General features: G+C 39.6%; 1 protein-coding gene across 6 annotated transcripts in view; it reads right to left on the bottom strand.

Moving 5' to 3' along the window:
• The window catches only part of brsk1a (BR serine/threonine kinase 1a), a 29,815-nt gene that overhangs the window by 2,643 nt on the left and 6,715 nt on the right, over positions 1 to 20,457 (bottom strand). For 2 of the 6 annotated variants that reach the window (XM_089121805.1, XM_089121806.1), the window contains exons 5-19: positions 20,333 to 20,449; positions 18,347 to 18,380; positions 18,178 to 18,246; positions 17,893 to 18,039; positions 14,865 to 14,896; positions 14,513 to 14,677; positions 14,331 to 14,428; positions 10,361 to 10,375; positions 10,096 to 10,246; positions 9,949 to 10,009; positions 5,614 to 6,187; positions 4,027 to 4,075; positions 3,436 to 3,559; positions 2,599 to 2,806; positions 168 to 257 (exon numbers count right to left, since the gene is read on the bottom strand). In XM_089121805.1, coding sequence (XP_088977931.1) covers positions 168 to 257; positions 2,599 to 2,806; positions 3,436 to 3,559; positions 4,027 to 4,075; positions 5,614 to 6,187; positions 9,949 to 10,009; positions 10,096 to 10,246; positions 10,361 to 10,375; positions 14,331 to 14,428; positions 14,513 to 14,677; positions 14,865 to 14,896; positions 17,893 to 18,039; positions 18,178 to 18,246; positions 18,347 to 18,380; positions 20,333 to 20,449 — 1,934 coding nt within the window. The remainder of the gene's footprint in view (positions 1 to 167; positions 258 to 2,598; positions 2,807 to 3,435; positions 3,560 to 4,026; positions 4,076 to 5,613; positions 6,188 to 9,948; positions 10,010 to 10,095; positions 10,247 to 10,360; positions 10,376 to 14,330; positions 14,429 to 14,512; positions 14,678 to 14,864; positions 14,897 to 17,892; positions 18,040 to 18,177; positions 18,247 to 18,346; positions 18,381 to 20,332; positions 20,450 to 20,457) is intronic. The other 4 variants (XM_039658289.2, XM_039658291.2, XM_039658292.2 and 1 more) reach the window with 3 other exon arrangements.

The raw sequence follows: 20,457 nt of genomic DNA, 5'->3' as shown, positions 1-20,457 counted from the left end.
TTATGCTAATCTTTGCTCGCTCCTTTTAAGTTATCTTGAGTAAAACCGCAAAAAAATTTCATGAAGCACATACAAAAGACCTGAACCGGAAGCGATGAGACCTGTTCAAACAGAATGCGGAAGTAAGTTGTGCATAGAGCCTATTCATGAAATGTGTTCGTTCTTACCTGAATGAGTTTGCGTCATGGACTGATCATGAGCACCGAGCAACTGGGCTTGAATCGTTTCGACAACTCTTCTAAATCTGCGACTTGGACCTGCAAATATAAATTCACACGCATAATATAACATCAGTGGTGTGTAGTAGACCTCTAAATGAGGCGGCAAAATCCCCTTTATGGGTTTGAGTGTTGTTTAGTCTTATGTAAATCAGTGTAATGAATGAATGGAAATAATGAAAACGATTTACGAACTCCGGCACAAAATGAACCTTTGGTCTAATAACACATCGGTACCTAGTCGACCGTTCTCTGAGATTTGTTTTCATGATAATCGAATGTAAAGAGTTTTATCTCTAAAAACTGTTTAGCATATAACAATAGTATATGGGGCATGTAGTAATGATGAAAAATAAAAATCGCTAGTTAATACCACTGACAAGGCTCAAAATCGCCCCACACGAACACAGTAACATAATGAGGGTCCCTACATGCAAAATGAAGCATTGAGAACGTTACAGACAGTTTAATAAGAAGATATTTTCTAAAGACAGTCCACTTCCGATGCCTGGCACTAGACAAATTTTCTTTTTTTTTAATTTTCTTTGTTTTAAGGCCTGTTCACACCGGGACGAATTTTGCGCGCGATATTCGTCGACGTTTAACGCCTCGTGACTAAACAATGGGCGCCAATGTGAGTGTTCACACCGACGCTAAAAACGCCACGCGTAAAAGCGTAATTTTTTAAAAAACGCCTCGGGTTCGTTTTTTTGGTTTGACGCGCCGCATCAAAACCTTTTCGCTTGGGTGTGAAAAACGCTGACGAATAACGCGCGCTGATATTCGTCCCGGTGTGTACGGGCCTTTACGCCTGGTTCTGATTACACGATTTTTTTTTTGTCTGTTACGATAGTCACTGTGTCAGATTACGCGATTTTAACTGCTAAAATCTTGTCGTGTCGTGGACAAGACACAAATGTCAGACTACACGTTGCTTCCTGACTGGTCATCGCATGCCGTCTTTAACGGCGCGTGTGATGTCATCGAGAAGGCGAAACTAGTAGCGAGTGACTTCCGGAAACGAACGTAAACAAACAATGGATGAAGCGGTGAGTGTTTTATTGGCTGTCTGTGTTCAGAAAAAAGTTAAAAAAAGAAAGTAAACCCGACAATGGACACGTTCCTGGATTGCTCGAAGAGGACAGTATGGGCTGTCAATCCTCCAAAGAGAACTTGAGGTAAAATATTGTTTTCTTATATATTTTTACTTTTAGTTTTAACGTTAGCAGCATCGTCCCTCTTTCGTTTCGCCATTTTTGAAAGTTGTATACGGAAAAGCTCATGTGCTCCTATTGGTCAACCTCATACATTTGACGGAACCGTCGTGGACGACCGTAGTCTTTTTGTTGTGATGTTGTGAAGCATCGCCCGTGACGTAGGTTGTCGCCCACTATGACACACTATACGAGATGAATCTTGCGTCTCGACGTCCGTTGCCGTTTACGAATCCCCACGACACCCAACGTCAAACGGATCGTGCCAAAATCGGGCTAAAATCGTGTAATCTGTACCTGGCATTACGTGGAGTTTGCGTTTGGGTTTGTAATGAACTACAAGCCGGTCTCTTTGAATCCATCTTCTACTTTTGTGGAAAGTTGACTAAAGTTTTGTCTTCGCTGATACGGAGAATGGCGGCGAATACACAAACCTGCCAGACATAGCCAGGTCTCGCCTAGTCTCAAACTCCGTCCCGAATCCCTATTATTTATTTTACTGTACAGGATTATAGAGGCAATCGCAGTAATCAGAGAAGGGCTCCTTCAGCCCATCAGGCAATCGTTTAAGCATGTATGGGTTAGAAAAACGGGTATTTTAAACATGAAATGTTGCGCAATGCACCTTTAAATATTTAAATTACTGAATATATAAATTAGTTAAATATATATATATATATATATATATTTTAAATTCTGCTCAGTGCTCACTAAACCAATACAAATTATTTTAATGGGAACGATTTGCTATTTGGATTTCCATTCCAATAACATTTATACAATCATTTATATAATCATTCTTTTTATTAAAATCAAAGCCTTATTTTTTTCTATTTAGGATATATTTATGTACATTTAGGCTATTTACTTAAGAATACTGCTACAATGATACACTGAAAAATAATCAATCAATTAAAATTTAATTTAACAGTAACCAGCATATTAATATTTGCTTAATTTTTTTTTTATACTGGCTGCGAAACAGATGCTACCTCCTTCTGAAACTGTATCCGCTGGTGTGGTGACGCTGTTGTAAACTTGAGTGATTTAAACACTGTTTTATCTCATAGTTTGTTTCTGTACTCCAAATGAAATGCTCTGATACTTTACTGGAAGTGAGCAAATAAATCATCACAATTAATCCTTTATAAAAAAGCAGTTCTTACCTGATATGAGGCTAAAAGTTACACTATATATTCCAAAATCCTTCTGTCCATCCCTCTCTCTCTCCCGCTCCGGCTCTCTCTCCCCCTCAGAGAAGGAGATGTCTACCTGGAATTTGACAGGCTTCTGGAAGACAGACGGACCTCCGGAAGTCTTATATTCTGCTCGGAAACTCGTCTGAGAGATTACGCTGTGACTGAGGGAGGGAATCTGAAGACAAAAGCAGGAGAGAAAGAAAAAAAAACGATGCGTTTAGGTGTGGACATCATCACTGTTGTCATTTGAACAGTGTACTGGTCAAATACTTGTTAATTTTGTAAAAGATGTTTGTTGATTTCTTGTAGAAATATCTTAAAAGCATTGTGATGTGAAAAAAGTACTTTTTATACTTTTCAATTTTATTTTTTTTTTGTTTGTTTGTCACAATAATGCAGTGTGAATTGGCCTAATCAAATATTAATACACTAAAAGTTTGAGTTGGGTAATATATATTTATTTTAAAGAAATGAATACTTTACTCAGCAAGGAGGCATTAAATATGAATTCAGCTGCAGAAAAATGAACATATTAGAAATGATTTCTGAAGGATCATGTGACACTGTGATGCTGAATATTCAGCTTTGATCACAGGAATAAATTATATTTTTAAATATATTACAATAGAAAATAGTTCATTTAAAGTTTATTTCAGAATAATTCAGTTTTACTGTATTAAATAAATGCTTTAAAAAAAAACTAATCTTTTGAACAGTGTGTATGTGATTAGTTTGGATCTGATTCATGTCATGTAATACATTTTATTCAAATGTTAAATCCATGGACAAATCAGGTAGACTCACAGAGAGGAAGGCATGGACGATATCAGCTTTAATGGAACTAAGAGGTTTGTCTCTGATGACCACAAAGATCTGCTCTTCTTTCTCCAAACTGATGAAATTCCCAAACCAGGACCTTTTAGCCAGCCTGCCGAACACAAACACATGGAAAAGCTATAAAACTCATCAATATAGTGCAGCACACTGAGGAATATAGATTACTATTGTCAATATGTTTCTTTCAATAGTCACAGTGACGTCGAGTGTTGATATCTGAAACATTTAATGTTTAGAATCTGCCACTAAAATATTCCCAGTCGAATAGACTATAGTATTTCTTATTTAGAATGTATGGGAATTGAATTTTATGGTGGGTAACAGTGGGTGTTACCAAGAGGAACAGTAGCAAAAACAGTTAATAGTCTAATTATTCCTGTTTTTGGAGGACAAAAACCTTTACCTAACATTATAAGTGGACCTTGGGGAATACATTAATGTAACATAAAATGTGCAATATGCAGTAAACCCTTTAAAACAGAATGCAACTCTATCCAGATGATTCTTTGACAGACTTCTCTGCTTTATGCATGTGCTGAGATGGGAAATGTGTCTTACTCTGGGCTGGATTCTGGTGTTAAACTGGACATGTCCTCTGTGGTTGGCACTGTTGGAAAGGTAAGAGTAAGAATGAAACATAGACCGAATACAACCTGACATTAACTAAATTCAATTATTTGACAGTTATATATTTCAGGGGTTTTCAAACTGAGATCCAGGCACCACCAGTGGGACGCAAGCAGTGTTAGTATCAATGATATACTATTATATTATAGTTTTTGTTATTATTTTGAATTAAATTTCATTTTTCAACTAACTTAAACATTTATTTAGCTGTAAGTTGAACTTGAGAAACATTGAAATTCAAAATGAGAAATGTTGAAAAATAATTAGCAGCCATAAAATAAATGTACGTTTTTCTTTTACATTAATCGCGACTTTTTTTTTTACATTTAATTGTTATTGCAGTTAATGTTTAGATTTAAAGTTATGAAAATTAGAAGGGAGTCTGCAGAAAAGTTCAGAGAAAATGAATTACATTTGGGTAAGTACACTCTAAAAAAAATGCTTTGTTTTTGCCCAAATTTGGGTCAAATATGGACAAACCCAAATGTTGTGTTAAAAATGTGATTTAAACGAGTTTGTCCATATTTGACCCAAAGATGGGTTAAAACAACCCAGCATTTTTGTAGTGTAAGTAAATAAATAAAAATATGATTTAACTTTTTCATTCTGGTATCCAAGATCAGAAATATTGAGATTAATCAATTATTTTACTATTAATTTGATCATTTTCTTTAAGTTTATACGTCTAAAAGTTCTCTAAAAATAGGAAGAAAACAACTTAAAGGAGTAGTTCACTTTAAAAACAACTTTTGCTGATAATTTACTCACCCCCATGTCATCAAAGATGTCCACGTCATTCTTTCTTCAGTCGAAAAGAAATTAAGGTTTTTGATGAAAACATTCCAGGATTTTCTCCATATAATGGGCTTCAATGGGAACCAAACGGTTCAAGGTCCAAATGAGAGTTTCAGTGCAGCTTCAAAGGGCTTTAAACGACACCAGATGATGAATAAGGGTCTTGTCAAGCGAAACGATCGGTCATTTCAAAAATAAATAAAAAAGTTTAAGTTTTATAAGCACAAATTCTCGCCCTGTTCTGTTCTGTGATGCGCGTTCGTGACTCTCGTGTTCGAACTCGTTCATCAATATGAACAAATCGTTTTTCGAGTCATGACTCGAAGGGTCCTTCCTTGATAAGACCCTTATTCATTGTCGTTTAAAGCCCTTTGAAGCTGCACTGAAACTCTTATTTGGACCTTGAACCGTTTGGTTCCCATTGAAGTCCGTTATATGGAGAAAATCCTGGAATGTTTTCATCAAAAACCTTAATTTCTTTTCGACTGAAGAAAGAATGACATGGACATCTTTGATGACATGGGGGTGAGTAAATTATCAGCAAAAGTTTTTTTAAAAGTGAACTACTCCTTTAATAGAAGGTAAATATATTCCAGATGTAATATTTTTTATTCATCACCAGAAACGGGTCTTTAGGGCTCCATGGCACCAAAAAGTTTGAAAACCCCAGCGCTACTCGATGAAATACTTCGGAAACGTGACGCCAGCGGCACCTGCACCCACCCTGCAGCTTGCGCCGGTGGAACCGCGGCGACCCCAACAGGTTGTTCTTCAGCGAGTTGAGGCGTGTCCTCCAGTGGGCGGAGCTACTGGCCGCCATGCCGCCGCCTCCCCCTGGACTAGAGGGTGGGGTCAAGGAGAGTGAGCCCACGCCCACGTTCCCTCCCTCGGCTCGGGAGGAAGAAGAGGAAGAGGAGGAGGAGGGTGGGGTAGCGGTGGGGGGGTGGGGGTGATGCACAGGGGTACCCAGGGGGGTTGGCAGGGGAGAGCCCTGAGGGGTGACCTGAGACATGGGATACAAGCTTTTAGTCACCGACTTCAGCACCGCAGATGGAGAAGGAAAGAAGAGGAAACGGGGAATGGGTGACAAGAGGGGAGAAGGGGAGGGAGAGCGGGAAGTGGAGGCGGGCAGGGGGAGGGACTTCATGGACTGGAGTTGGGGGCGTTCAGGTGCATTTTTAGATGGAAGCGTCTGCGTTTTGGGTTCATGCGATCGATTGGGACGAGTGACGGTGCTGCCGCTTCCCGCTTTGGTGGCGGCAACTACCTCTGGCTCGCTGAAGGTAAAGACAGGGCTCTGATGGGATGAGGAGGAGAAGAATCGGGTGGAGGAGTGAAGGCCGTGGCAGATGGAGAGAGAAACAGGAGTGAAAATGAGCAATGGCAGGTGATACGGATTAGTGCACAGTGATGGTGTCTGGGGACGTGTGTGTGTGTAAGACTGACTGATGTGCATGTTCATATTAACTCGGTTCAGGAAATGTGAATGAAAAAAGGCTAAGTATTCAACTTGTGTCATAAAGATATAAGAAGCCCAAACAAAATTCTAACTGAACGCTTTTAACTTTAGTGAATGTATACATCTAAACTTTAAAAAATAAAGTCCCATTAGTTGTTTAATGCATTAGCTAACAGTTTTATATTCATCTTTGTTAACCATTGTTAATTTTAGATCAGATCCTTTAAATAACATTAATAGATAGCTCTTTTGAATGTAATGCATTCGTAAATGTTGAAATTAACATTAATATTTGCTTTAGAAGTATTTTTCATGTTAACTAATGTTAAACAAAACCTTATTGTAAAGCGTCAAAATTATAGTCTGTTGCTATATAGGGCTTGAAAACTTGAAATCTAACACACAAGTCTTATAGACTACTTTGTGTATTTTTTTATAATTATTTTGAAAAATTTCGAACTTCGATACAATAATTGAAAAACATCAATATTCAATACCATTTTCAAAAAAAAAGTCACAACATTAAAGGGATACTCCACTTTTTTTGGAAATAGGCTCAGTTTACATATAGGAGAAAATATATACAATGGAAGTCAATGGGATCAGAAACTCTCTGGTTACTGATATTCTTCTAAATATCAGAAAATCGTCTGAATGGATTCGAAAACGGTAAAACTCAACTGTTTGGGGGAGTGGTAAAATGAGCCTATTTCCAAAAAAAGTGGAGTATCCCTTTAAGGGCATAAAACTGGAACAGTAAGTTCATTTACTTTTGACCACAAACAAAGTATTTTCTTATCAACTGAAGCTGTCTGTCAGTGGGATTACATGATAAAAACAATTATATATTATCATTACTAAACATATTACTATTGTAATTCAACTGCACTTTAAATAAAAAAAAAACAATATTTCATAAAAAGCACTTAATTATTTTACTTTACACTGCAATTCTTGTCTTGATATTTTCACTTGCGAGTGTTGAACACTCAGGCTTTTATTTTGGCGAAAAAAATTAGGGAAGCCTTTTACATCTTTGTGACAACAAGTTTACAAACGCATCTCATTACAAATTTATTGAAATGCTGCGAGAAAAACATGTTGGAGATTGATTGCGAATTATGAAATTGCGTTCCCAAACGCATGTAGAGTTTGAATCGAGTCGCTCTGAGACGCTTAAAAACACAGCATCATAACCTGTGAGCGTGTCACAATACAGTGCTCTTAAACACACAGTGTAACAAACTATATACTTACCGTACGTTCACACCGCCGCCGCCGCCGAGAGCGGCAAAATTCGCTCTCACCGCCCTTCCAGCGACGCCGTGGAAAGATTCGTGGACGCTCTGATGCTCTGACGTAGATCGAATACGTGATCTTTTTTGAAATTGTATTTAAAGGGGCCGCAAAGCAAACAAGCATGTCGATTGTTATTTTTGTGGTGTGGCTTTTGTGTTCAGGGTTAAAGTAGTTCACTTTTGAAAAAACTTTTGCTGATAATTTACTCACCCCCATGTCATCCAAGATGTCCATGTCTTTCTTTTTTCATGAAAACATTCCAGGATTTTTCTCCACATAATGGACTTCAATGGGAACCAAAAGACACTTTCAGTACAAACTGCAAACTGGGCTTTAAACGATTCCAGACGATGAATAAGGGTCTTATCAAGCAAAACGATCACTCATTTAATAAATAAATAACAAATTTTACGTTTTATAAGCTCAAATGCTCGCCTTACTCTGTTCTGTGAAACACGTTTGTGACTCTCCTGTTCGAGCTCGTTCATTTTGATGAGCAAATCTTTTTTCCGAGTCATTTGGTTCATTCAACGAACGAAACGAACGAATTGACTCGGAAAAAGATTCGTTCATTTTGATAACTGAGTTCGAACAGGAGAGTCACGAACGCGCGTCACAGAACAGAGTAAGGCGAGCATTTGAGCTTATAAAACTTAAAATTTGTTATTTATTTATTAAATGAGCGATCGTTTCGCTTGATAAGACCCTTATTCATCATCTGGAATCGTTTAAAACCCAGTTTGCACTGAAAGTGTCTTTTGAACCTTGAACCGTTTGGTTCCCATTGAAGTCCATTATATGGAGAAAAATGCTGGAATGTTTTCATCAAAAATCTTAATTTCTTTTCGACTGAAGAAAGAATGGACATGGACATCTTGGATGACATGGGGGTGAGTAAATTATCAGCAAACGTTTTTTGAAAAGTGAACTACTCCTTTAAAGGGTAACTAAACACCAAAACAACTTTTTTTAGTTAATGATCTGTAAGAATGGAGCTTCATAAATGCTGTTCATTGATTCGAGTACATTTTTTGACAATTGAGTATAAAGTGTTTTGATTTTCAAATATATGGTGTAAAAACGTCTGAGTGCTGCCCTCTTCAGGTTAAACGGAAAGCTCCTGCAGTAGGGGTACTTGCTGACGTAGCGAACTCTTAGACGCACTCTTGTCACACCCTTGGTGCGAGCTCACCACGCCCTTGGCAGCCCCTGGTATAAAAGCATCTGGTTCCGTCAAAACTACTGTAGCGAGTCAGGAGTTGGATTTATGAGTATTGAAAACGATCAGGATAGCATATAATAGCATCTAGTTAGTTAATCCTCTGGGGTCGACAAACGAGCCGGTGCATTTTGCTGGATTTTTTCATATAGCGGCATAATATCAATATGAATATATGCCAGCGTGCGCTATTGAGATCAACTCGACGACATAACTCATCAGATGCCGGTCGCGATGCGGGAGTTAAGACCGCAGTTTGAGCCAGCAGCTCGAATGGATTTGGCCCTGTGTCTACATACAATTCACCCTCATCCACTTCAGGTGAAGGTGAAGGTGAGGGAGAAAAGTCCTCGACTTCAAATGGCCGCTCTGTTGCAAAGGCAGCTACTTGAGTCACTCCAGTCTCGCTCTATTTTAGAGTCTGACAGCAGCTGTCACTCACGGCGGGTCTCAGGTGCACGCCCCCTAGCCCCGCTGGGGTCTGCCCATTTTTTCAGCATTTTTCAAATATTGCTAGTGGGTGGAGTCAGGCTCTGACCAGGGGTTTAGTTACCCTTTAAGTGCTACTATCCTGTAATTTACATTCCCGCTGAAAAAGTGAAATGAAGTGTTGTGCGCCCTCTTATCAAATTCAAATGATCAACCTCCTCTATTTTGCTCCGGAACTAATGTGGTCGGAACTAAAGTTTACAGGACTGCGTTCTCTCTCTCAAACGGAGCACTTCTACGTTCCGATTGGTTGCCGCCGAACCGTGTCATTGCTTATTACCATAAAGTTGAACTGACTTCAACTCTCCTCGCCGTGCAAGACGCGCCGCGCGGCCCTCGCCATAGCTCGCCGCCGGATCTCGGTGTGAACGCACAGTTATACTAGAAGAGAGACTGTCTGCAGAAAATGAGTATCGAATCCATTGCAAATATTTCTGTATCAATATGTATCGGGAAAATCATAGTTTTGTCAACACTGCTGCTAAATAACTCTGTATTCATAATAGCAATATATGGTGACTAAATTATGATTGAATTGTCATTTTTGGTAAACAATCCCTTTAACAGAAAAGGTTGGCAAACAGGCACTTACCCTGGGACTACTCAGAGGACTAGACGAAAGGCCAGTTGATGCTCCACTAACAGATCGAGATCTGTGGTCAAGAATCAATAGAGCTAAATCAATATTTTCAAAGCTCCATATCTGCATTAAAGCATGTATGTGAGTGTGTGTGTGTACCTTTGGCTGTGCGTGGAGGTGTCCAGCGCTCTGCGTGGGGGTGTTGGAGAGCCCTGCTCCGTCACACTCAGCACCTCCAGACTCTTCCGTTCGGGCCGGCAGCGGCCGTGACGGGACAGCATGGGCGAGTCTACGCGCTTCCGTGGAGGGTCTATATAGAAAGACAAAACGTTCGCAGTTTGCCTGTAGCTCAAACAGCAGAGTATGGCGCTAGCAATGCCAAGGCTCTGGGTTCAACTACCAGGAAAACTGATAAAATGTATACCATGAATGCAATGCACTGTAATTTCCGGAAAAGGCGCACCGGATCCAATTGCATTGTTGAAAAAAAAAAAAAAAAACATAAGTCACATTACATTCAGAAATATTGTAAAATACTTGTGAATTAACGAAACGTTTACAAACATTATAAACACTGTAAACGTTTTTTTCGTTTCCGCTCACTCCACAAAAAATCCTTCAAATGTAACAGTATACAGAAGAAGTATGAAAAATGTACATATTAAATAAAGATAAATTGAGCTCTTTAACTTTTTATGCTTGGCTGACTGCATTTTAGTTTGATGATGTATAGGCTGCGATGTACGTTGCGTTCTTGATGTTAATTGCGTTATTTAAAGGGATACTCCACCGGGATTTCATATTAAACTATGTTATTCCCTTAATTAAGACAAGCTAATGCATACCTCTCTCGTCTCAGTGCGTGCACTCTATCGCTCTGTATTATCGCAAAACTATGTTAGCACTTAGCTTAGCCCAGTGCATTAAATATGGGCCAGAAAGAGAAGCGACCAAACACTTCCTCGTTTTCCCTATTTAAACACAGTTACTCGATTAGTGTAACTCGACCTAGGCTGGTGACACAAAATAAAACGTTGTGTTTTTCTAAGCGTTTAAAATTGATGACTATATTGTTTGGCGGAATACCATAAAAAAGTGCTTTAGAGCACTTCAACTTGGCGCAATAATACCTTCACTCGTGAAAAGTCCTCTTACCGGCTCCCGCTTTGTCGCATGTCACGTTGGCTGCATTGACGGAAATAAGAGGGAGGGGGAGAGCGAGGAAGCGGGAGCCGGTAAGAGGACTTTTCACGAGTGAAGGTATTATTGCGCCAAGTTGAAGTGCTCCAAAGCACTTTTTATGGTATTCCGCCATACAATATAGTCATCAATTTTAAACGCTTAGAAAAACACAACGTTTTATTTTGTGTCACCAGCCTAGGTCGAGTTACACTAATCGAGTAACTGTGTTTAAATAGGGAAAACGAGGAAGTGATTTGTCGCTTCTCTTTCTGGCCCATATTTAATGCACTAGGCTAAGCTAAGTGCTAACATAGTTTTGCGACAATACAGAGCGATGAGTGCACGCACTGAGACGAGAGAGGTATGCATCAGCTCGTCTTAGTTAAGGGAATAACATAGTTTAATATGAAAACCCGGTGGAGTATCCCTTTAAAGCGCCCCTGTTATGCTTTTTCGAATATTAGCTTTCATTGTAACTGTTCGTGAATGTGAAATGTCTGCAAAGTTTTAAAGATAAAAGTGCGTGAAAAATAAAGTTATTGGGCCCTACAACACTCTAAAAACTGCTGGGTTGTTTTAACCCAAATTTGGGTCAAATATGGACAAAGCCAAATGTTGTGTTAAAAATGTAATTTAAACATTTATCCCAATGGCTGAGTTTGTCCCATAGACTGTAAAAAAAGATGGACGACGCCCCTTCGCTCTTTTCGATCGGAGAGAACTGAAGCCGCCAGTGTCTCGATATGACGCTGACATCTTGGAACTTGAGTCTGCGCACTTGCATGTTTCGGGACCAGTCATGCGCAGTCGTGAGCAGGAAGTAAAGCCGCGGAATCAAGGCCCCGCCCTCATTCTCGCTGAACGCAAGCACACGCCCCGCATTTTCATTAAGTGTCCTCTGTCTGCTTCGTTCTTCTCCAATGATGTCTGCTGATTGCAGAACCTCGTTAAAATAAGGTAAATACAACTACTAACCAGATAATCAACATTATTAAAAAGTCCACTGGTGCTTCAGTGACTACCTTGCACAGAGAACCTGTCAATCACAGCAGTCAATCATGATGTCAGAGCACCGTTTTTATCATCACATAACTAACTCAAAACTAATTTATTTTTAAAAACGAACACTTGAAATTACATCAACGTGATAGAAACTACAGTCAATGGCAGAAACTATCTGCGGAAAAAGGATATGTGAAGTGTAATTTAATTGTTTAGTTGGTCTCGCGTCCCATTGAATAACATGGGGGTTATGAGCTATACTAGGTTCGGTCATAGGGGGGCGATCGAGACGTTTTGGCTTCAGTTTTGAGGGCTTGTGCGGCACGCTTGGTTTGTCCATATTTGACCCAAAGATGGGTTAAAAAACCCAGCATTTTTTAGAGTGTATCATCCTGCGCAATGCGCGCCAGGCGCAAGTGTTTTTTTGCTAGTTTCAGCCTGACGCAGTTATCATTTTCTTGTCCTGCGTCACATTGATTTGCCATTTGTGTGCCCATGGGGTGCTGGTCTGAAAATGAGATGAGTTCAGGCGCATTGTTGGCGCATTGCTATTTTGAGGCAACTGAAATAGATATTTCCCGCAATATATATATTTTTTCTATAGGCGGGTCCACAACGCGCGTGCACTCTGCTTATTACACAAACAGGGACTTTTCAATGTAAAAGATTAGCATTGTGTACATAAAGTAATGGTTGAGTCCGATTTGTCCTGCTGATCCTGTCGCGCTTTAACCTCGCGCACGAGCAAATCCGTTTGCCCTCTGGAGACGCATTCAGTTTTTCCATATGCAAATTCCGTCTTGTAAATAGCGAATCCGCCATGGCGCGAGTGCAACCGGCTTTTAAAGGAAAGAATAGATTCTGAACTGCTGAAACGAGTCGTAAGTAATTCCACTCTCACTTCCTGTTACAAACCTAAGTGACAAAACAAAAAATTCCAGCCTATGGTCTTCATTGGCTGTCCGTGAACTTTGACACTCAAACACTGTAGTTGTAGCGGAGACTGGATGGTTTGTGTTGTCTACATGTCGAGAAGACACTTTTCAGCACTGAGAATCCACTTAAAGGAGTGGTTTACTTTTCAAAAAACTTTTGCTGATAATTTACTCACCCCCATGTCATCCAAGATGTCCATGTCATTCTTTGTTCAGTCGAAAAGAAATTAAAGTTTTTGATGAAAACATTCCAGGATTTTTCTCCATATAATGAACTTTACTGGTAACCAAACGGTTCAAGGTCCAAAAGACAGTTTCAGTGCAAACTGTTCAAAGGGCTTTAAACGATTCCAGACGATGAATAAGGGTCTTTCAAGTGAAACGATCGCTCATTTAAAAAATATAACAAAGTTTCAGTTTTATAAGCTCGAATGCTTGCCTTGCTCTGTTCTGTGATGCGTGTTCGTGACTCTCCTGTTTGAACTCATTTATCAAAATGAAAGAATCTTTTTCTGAGTCAATTCGTTCATTTCGTTCGTTGAATGAACCAAATGACTCGAAAAAAGATTCGTTCATTTTGAGCTTATAAAAGCATTTGAGCTTATAAAACTTAAACTTTGTTATATTTTTTTTTTAAATGACTGATCGTTTCACTTGAAAGACCCTTATTCATGGTCTGGTGTCGTTTAAAGCCCTTTGCCAGTTTGCAATGAAACTCTCATTTGGACCTTGAACCGTTTGGTTCCCATTGAAGTCCATTATATGGAGAAAATCCTGAAATGTTTTCATCAAAAACCTTAATTTCTTTTCGACTGAAGAAAGAAAGACATGGAAATCTTGGATGACATGGGCGTGAGTAAATTATCAGAATTTTTTTTTTAAAAGTGAACTACTCCTTTAAGGTGACTGCGGTGAAATGAATATTATGAGAAAATTAGAGTTTTTTTTTCCTTTGATTTATGTAAAACCCCTGTAGGACACTTCCAAAACAAAATAAGTAGCCTTGAAAGTAGCATAATAAGGGCACAGAAGTCACTTCGGAAAATAAGTCGCAGCACATTTCAGATGTATTCCGGAAAATACAGTAATTTGCTTTGGATAAAAGCATCTGCCAAATGTATAAATGGAAATGGCCACATGGTTTCACATGAGTACATGTAACTTGATGCTGACCATTAGTTAAAACTGTCAAAAACATAGGATTCTATAAACTGCACTTAATTTAACCCTTCGTTTAACTGTGTAAATGAACAATCGAGGGGAAAAGACACAAACCAATCTCATTTCTCGGAGGAAGATCCTCGTCCTCATAGCTGGGATAGCGCTCTTTACGGTCTAACAGGAGATAATAGATCATCTTCTCTTGGTTATCTCTGAGGAAAGGAGTGAGATAAATAATACAAATGTTAAACATTAAGTAGTTTTCTGGTGAAAATGTGCATGGTACTCGCACTCACTCTTCACGCTGCAGGTCTTGGGCCAGTTTAACCCGGTCCCTGAAACAGCCCAGAGAATACATGCTGTCCAGCACATCCGGGTCCAGCTCTGTCATAGACATGATCCGGCCCATACACACACGCCTCGGTGGCGGCTGCTCCGGACACGGCTCATTGCGTCCAGCTCTTGATCACACACACACAAACAAACACACAGACCAACGTGAGCTGCCTGCACAAATCAACTGCGATTTTGCCAGTTGTGAAAGACACAGGCTGAAATCGTTTTAATAGAAATCGAGATCCATTCATAAAATACAGCCATAAACACACAAATAACCACAGTCATAGAGTATAAATCATCAATACTTACTGATACCAGGCGTGTGTCTGGATGGCCTCAAGCTGCAGAGAAAGGACAACAGATGGTGTAAATACTGTAATCTGCTGACAGGCAGATGGCGCTATAACTCAAGTAGTGTTGTCGTGAAGACCACTTAAACCGAGACCAAGTCAAGAAATCCTGAGCGAGTGATTGTAAGTTTTGAGCAGAGAGAACTATATTCTGCAAGCACAGTGCATTATATTTTGAACAGAAATTAACAATCGCAAAAAAATTCATATGAGCAAAGAAAAAAACGATTCTGTGTTCAATAAATGTATTTGCTATTATCCATATTAACGTGCAATAATAACCCCTCTCACGCAGTTTACAGGTGCTCTCTCAAACTTATTCTCTGTGCTCCTGTCAAGTCTCTCTCTCTCTCTCTCTCTCTCTCTCTCTCTCAACCTCTTAATTCTGTGCGCGCTCAACTCTTGACACACAAGTGTGTCACAAGATCAACCAATCGGAAAATTACAATTACATCGCTCAGGATTGAGGCACACATATAACGCCATAAAGACCAAGAGCAGTGTGTGTTGATACCAAAACAACAAAGCTCATCGTTGCACTGCAGAGGTGTCTAAATTGGTACTATTACAACTGCATAAATAAATAGTAAATAATCACATTTACAATCTTGCTAATATTTGTGAAAACAGCTCTCTTGCCATTTTAATTAATATCATTAAATGTTATATATAAAAAGCAAGATGTCATACGACTACTTTTTCACAATCATTTCTTGAATTTTGTGGGCATTTGTATAAATTTAGGTGACATTTTGACACAATCCCCCATTAATTTCAAATTCTGACCTGGTTTACATCCAATCACATTAATGATGTTTACAAATAAATCAGGAAATGCACCGGCAATTTAGTAATATTTAGTAATCATTTTTCTACGGAGCCCACCTAGTCCCACTTTGGCAAAAAAAATTAATTATAACTATCTTGTGGCCTCAAGATACTATCTCATGGCCTCAACATAATAACTCGTGGCCTCAAGATGCTATCTTGTGGCCTCAAGATAGTAACTTGTGGCCTCAAGATATTAACCCGTGGCCTCAAGATACTATCTCGTAGCCTCAAGATACTAACTCGTAGCCTCAAGATACTAACTCGTGGCCTCAAGATAGTAACTCGTGGCCTCAAGATACTAACTCGTGGCCTCAAGATACTATCTCGTAGCCTCAAGATACTATCTCGTAGCCTCAAGATACTAACTCGTAGCCTCAAGATACTAACCTGTGGCCTCAAGATACTAACCCGTGGCCTCAAGATACTATCTCGTAGCCTCAAGATACTAACCCGTGGCCTCAAGATACTATCTCGTAGCCTCAAGATACCAACTCGTAGCCTCAAGATACTAACTCTTGGCCTCAAGATACTAACTCGTGGCCTCAAGATACTAACTCGTGGCCTCAAGATACTAACAAGATACTAACTCGTGGCCTCAAGATACTAACTCGTGGCCTCAAGATACTATCTCGTGGCCTCAAGATACTAACTCGTGGACTCAAGATAGTAACTCGTGGCCTCAAGATACTAACTTGTGGCCTCAAGATAGTAACTTGTGGCCTCAAGATAGTAACTCGTGGCCTAAAGATACTAACTCGTGGCCTCAAGATACTAACTCGTGGCCTCAAGATACTAACTCGTGGCCTCAAGATACTATCTTGTGGCCTCAACATACTAACTCGTGGCCTCAAGATAGTAACTCGTGGCCTCAAGATAGTAACTCGTGGCCTCAAGATACTAACTCGTGGCCTCAAGATACGAACTCGTGGCCTCAAGATAGTAACTCGTGGCCTAAAGATACTAACTCGTGGCCTCAAGATACTAACTCGTGGCCTCAAGATACTAACTCGTGGCCTCAAGATAGTAACTCGTGGCCTCAAGATACTAACTCGTGGCCTCAAGATACTAACTCGTGGCCTCAAGATACTAACTCGTGGCCTCAAGATACTATCTCGTAGCCTCAAGATACTAACTCGTGGACTCAAGATACTAACTCTTGGCCTCAAGTTACTATCTCGTGGCCTCAAGATACTAACTCTTGGCCTCAAGATACTAACTCGTGGCCTCAAGATACTATCTCGTAGCCTCAAGATACTAACTCGTAGCCTCAAGATACTAACCCGTGGCCTCAAGATACTAACCCGTAGCCTCAAGATACTAACTCGTAGCCTCAAGATACTAACCCGTGGCCTCAAGATACTATCTCGTAGCCTCAAGATACTAACTCGTGGACTCAAGATACTAACTCTTGGCCTCAAGTTACTATCTCGTGGCCTCAAGATACTAACTCTTGGCCTCAAGATACTAACTCGTGGCCTCAAGATACTAACTCGTGGCCTCAAGATACTATCTCGTGGCCTCAAGATACTATCTCGTGGCCTCAAGATACTAACTCGTGGACTCAGAATACTAACTCTTGGCCTCAAGATACTAACTCGTGGCCTCAAGATACTAACTCGTGGACTCAAGATACTAACTCTTGGCCTCGAGATAGTAACTCGTGGCCTCAAGATACTAACTCGTGGCCTCAAGATACTATCTCGTGGCCTCAAGATACTAACTCGTGGCCTCAACATACTAACTCGTGGCCTCAAGATACTAACTCGTGGCCTCAAGATACTAACTCGTGGCCTCAAGATACTATCTTGTGGCCTCAACATACTAACTAGTGGCCTCAAGATAGTAACTCGTGGCCTCAAGATAGTAACTCGTGGCCTCAAGATAGTATCTTGTGGCCTCAACATACTAACTCGTGGCCTCAAGATACTATCTCGTGGCCTCAACATACTAACTCGTGGCCTCAAGATAGTAACTCGTGGCCTCAAGATACTAACTCGTGGCCTCAAGATACTAACTCGTGGCCTCAAGATACTATCTCGTGGCCTCAAGATACTAACTATATCTTGAGGCCACGAGTTACTTACTTGAGGCCACGAGTAGTATTATGCTTATTCAGACAGTAGTATGCTTATTTAGAGTCCACAGTATGCCCTCACCGTGAATCTTTTTTCAGGGTCGACCTCGATCATGCCCCGCAGCAGAGCCTGGCAGTCGGGTGGGATGAAATGGGGCATGTGGAAAACTCCACTCTTCACCTTCTCCAGCAGCTGCCGCAGGTTATCGTGGTCGAAGGGCAGAGCGCCCTGTGGACGGCAGACAGGAACACCCACATACATAAACACAGATGGTAGAGACATGCAAGGAGTGTATTCATTTGCTTAAAAACAAGGAAAATGCCCTTTGAGAAGCTGTCCTTAAAACTGAAGCGATTTCCTCCTCACCACTAGCAGAGCGAAGAGAATGACTCCACAGCTCCATACATCAGCCCGTCGACCATCATATTTCTCACCCTACAGTAGAAGCCAGACAGGGTGGTGAAGTCAATGGTACACCTTCAGGCAGAAAGATGCTTTAAAACATCTATGTTACTTTTTGGGTCTATGGACCTACCCTGATAACTTCTGGACATGCATAATGAGGAGATCTGCAAATAGTTTGGGAAAAAACAGAGTATGGAAGGGTGTGAGAAGGTATAGCTTTTTACAAATATTTGCATTTACAAAAAAAAACAAAAAAAAAAAACAAAACTCTGCGGCATTTATTTAAATGGAAATTGAAATATAGTTAAGGAGTAAGGAATAGGAATGGCGACTTGATAAAATGCTGCATCTTCTTCCGAGTACAAGGAGCAGATTTAATAAACAGGGAAAATTAGCGGGAGAGCGCAAATCATTTCAAAATCAAAATCATTTCACAGCCGAATCATTTTCATAATGACCGACGCAATCTACCAAGAGCAGCGCAAATTAGCATCCGGTGGTTTTATGTGGTAAATAATGGTGCAAATACCAGTAAATTGACAAGCATTAACCTTAACCTTAACCTTTATATAAACATAAATTCTGTGTCTGAAAGGGAAACTCCTACAAATGTATATACAATAAGGTCAGCCATAAAAATAACCCTGTTCATGCCTTGTCAGTGCTAATATTTCACTCACTGCGTGTCTTATGTTTAGTAAATCCTGACAGTAGTTTTTCAATGCCAAAAGAGGGTTTGCGCTGGCGCATGCTGTTAGTAAATCTGGCCCCAAATTTCTCAAATTAATGCAGCCTAAATCCAGGGTTGCCAAGTTCACAGGTTGGACATATTGCATAAATTCTATTTGACTGAAATGCTTGTATATTCAATCAATGTTACTGTACTAAGAGTTAAGTTTTGTTAAGGAGGGCCTCTGATAGGGAGATTTTTGAGCTGTGTTTATGATCACTAAGTATAACAAAGGAACATTTTGAGTTTTGATTTGGATTATGGTGATTAGGCAACTTTTGGGATTTTTTTGATAGGCCATATTGAGCTAACTCAGATCTGGCAACGCTGCCTTTCAAACTACAACTCTGCACAGATTTTCAGGCTGTTCTGACTTAGTGTGATTATATGCTAGAAACACGCAAGCAATTTTTTTAATCTACCAATTTAACATAACAGACTAATCTAAGCAACAGACTAGCAAGGTGTTAAGAATGCTAGCAACATACTAAAAATGCTAGCTACATGCTAAAATATAATAACATCATGCTAGCTATGAGCTAAAACATTCTAGCATCATGTTAAAACATGTTAAAACCTGTTAGCAAAATGTTAAATCATGATAGCAAAATGCTAACAAGACATTAAAGCAAAAACCTCAAAAACAGCTAAAACATACTAGAAACATGCTAACAACTTCTAGAAACACATTAAAGATGCCAGCAACATGTTTTACATAAATTACGTTAGCCAAATGTTAATAATAACTAGCATGCTATGTCCATGCTTTACATATTATGAATGCTATCATGCCTAGCTAACTTGCTGTTTTTCTTACACTAGTCTATATATTTAAACATCAAACTTTAACAAATATTTACAACTTTTAATTTAATAAGCCTTTGTCAAGCCAACTTCAAAGTTTGTCATGAATAAATCGAACCTACTTCTCTAGTTGCTAGATTGGGCTATATAAAATAACTTTATATTAGCAACAACAAAAAAAATGCCTAAGTGACAGTAACCCTATTCAACACTTGGATATTATAAAGGTGCATTCGTTCTTGGGCAATCATTATAATTTTTTCGTCTACCGCTATGGGCAATGTGTTTGACGATGTAAAGATGGCAGATCTTTCGATGTGGATCAACATGATCATATTTTGTCTTTTTGAAGTGAGTTTTAAAGAGTGGTTTTACTGCACTTTTAAATGTATGAATATGTATAAATGAATATGTATATGTATGAATATGTATAAAACATTAATCCAAGAGGCATTTGCCAACAATTATTTTGATTGTGGAAAGATCCATACAATATTTGTCATGTCATAAACCATAACTATTGCAATGTTCAATAAAGCAAGCACCAGTATTACAAACCACACGCACATACAAAATACTCACCCGCAGCTTGTCTCTAGCAGACTGTCTCCCACCTGTAGTGAGGCCATGCCAAAGTCAGCAATCCTGATATTGTTCCTCTCATCCAGCAGAAGGTTTTCTGGCTTTAAGTCTCTATGACTACAAGA

Source organism: Pimephales promelas, chromosome 17 (assembly GCF_988280905.1).
Source record: "Pimephales promelas chromosome 17, fPimPro1.hap1.1, whole genome shotgun sequence".
NCBI classification, from domain to species: Eukaryota; Metazoa; Chordata; class Actinopteri; order Cypriniformes; family Leuciscidae; genus Pimephales; species Pimephales promelas.
This window is presented reverse-complemented; position numbering and strand designations above follow the sequence as displayed.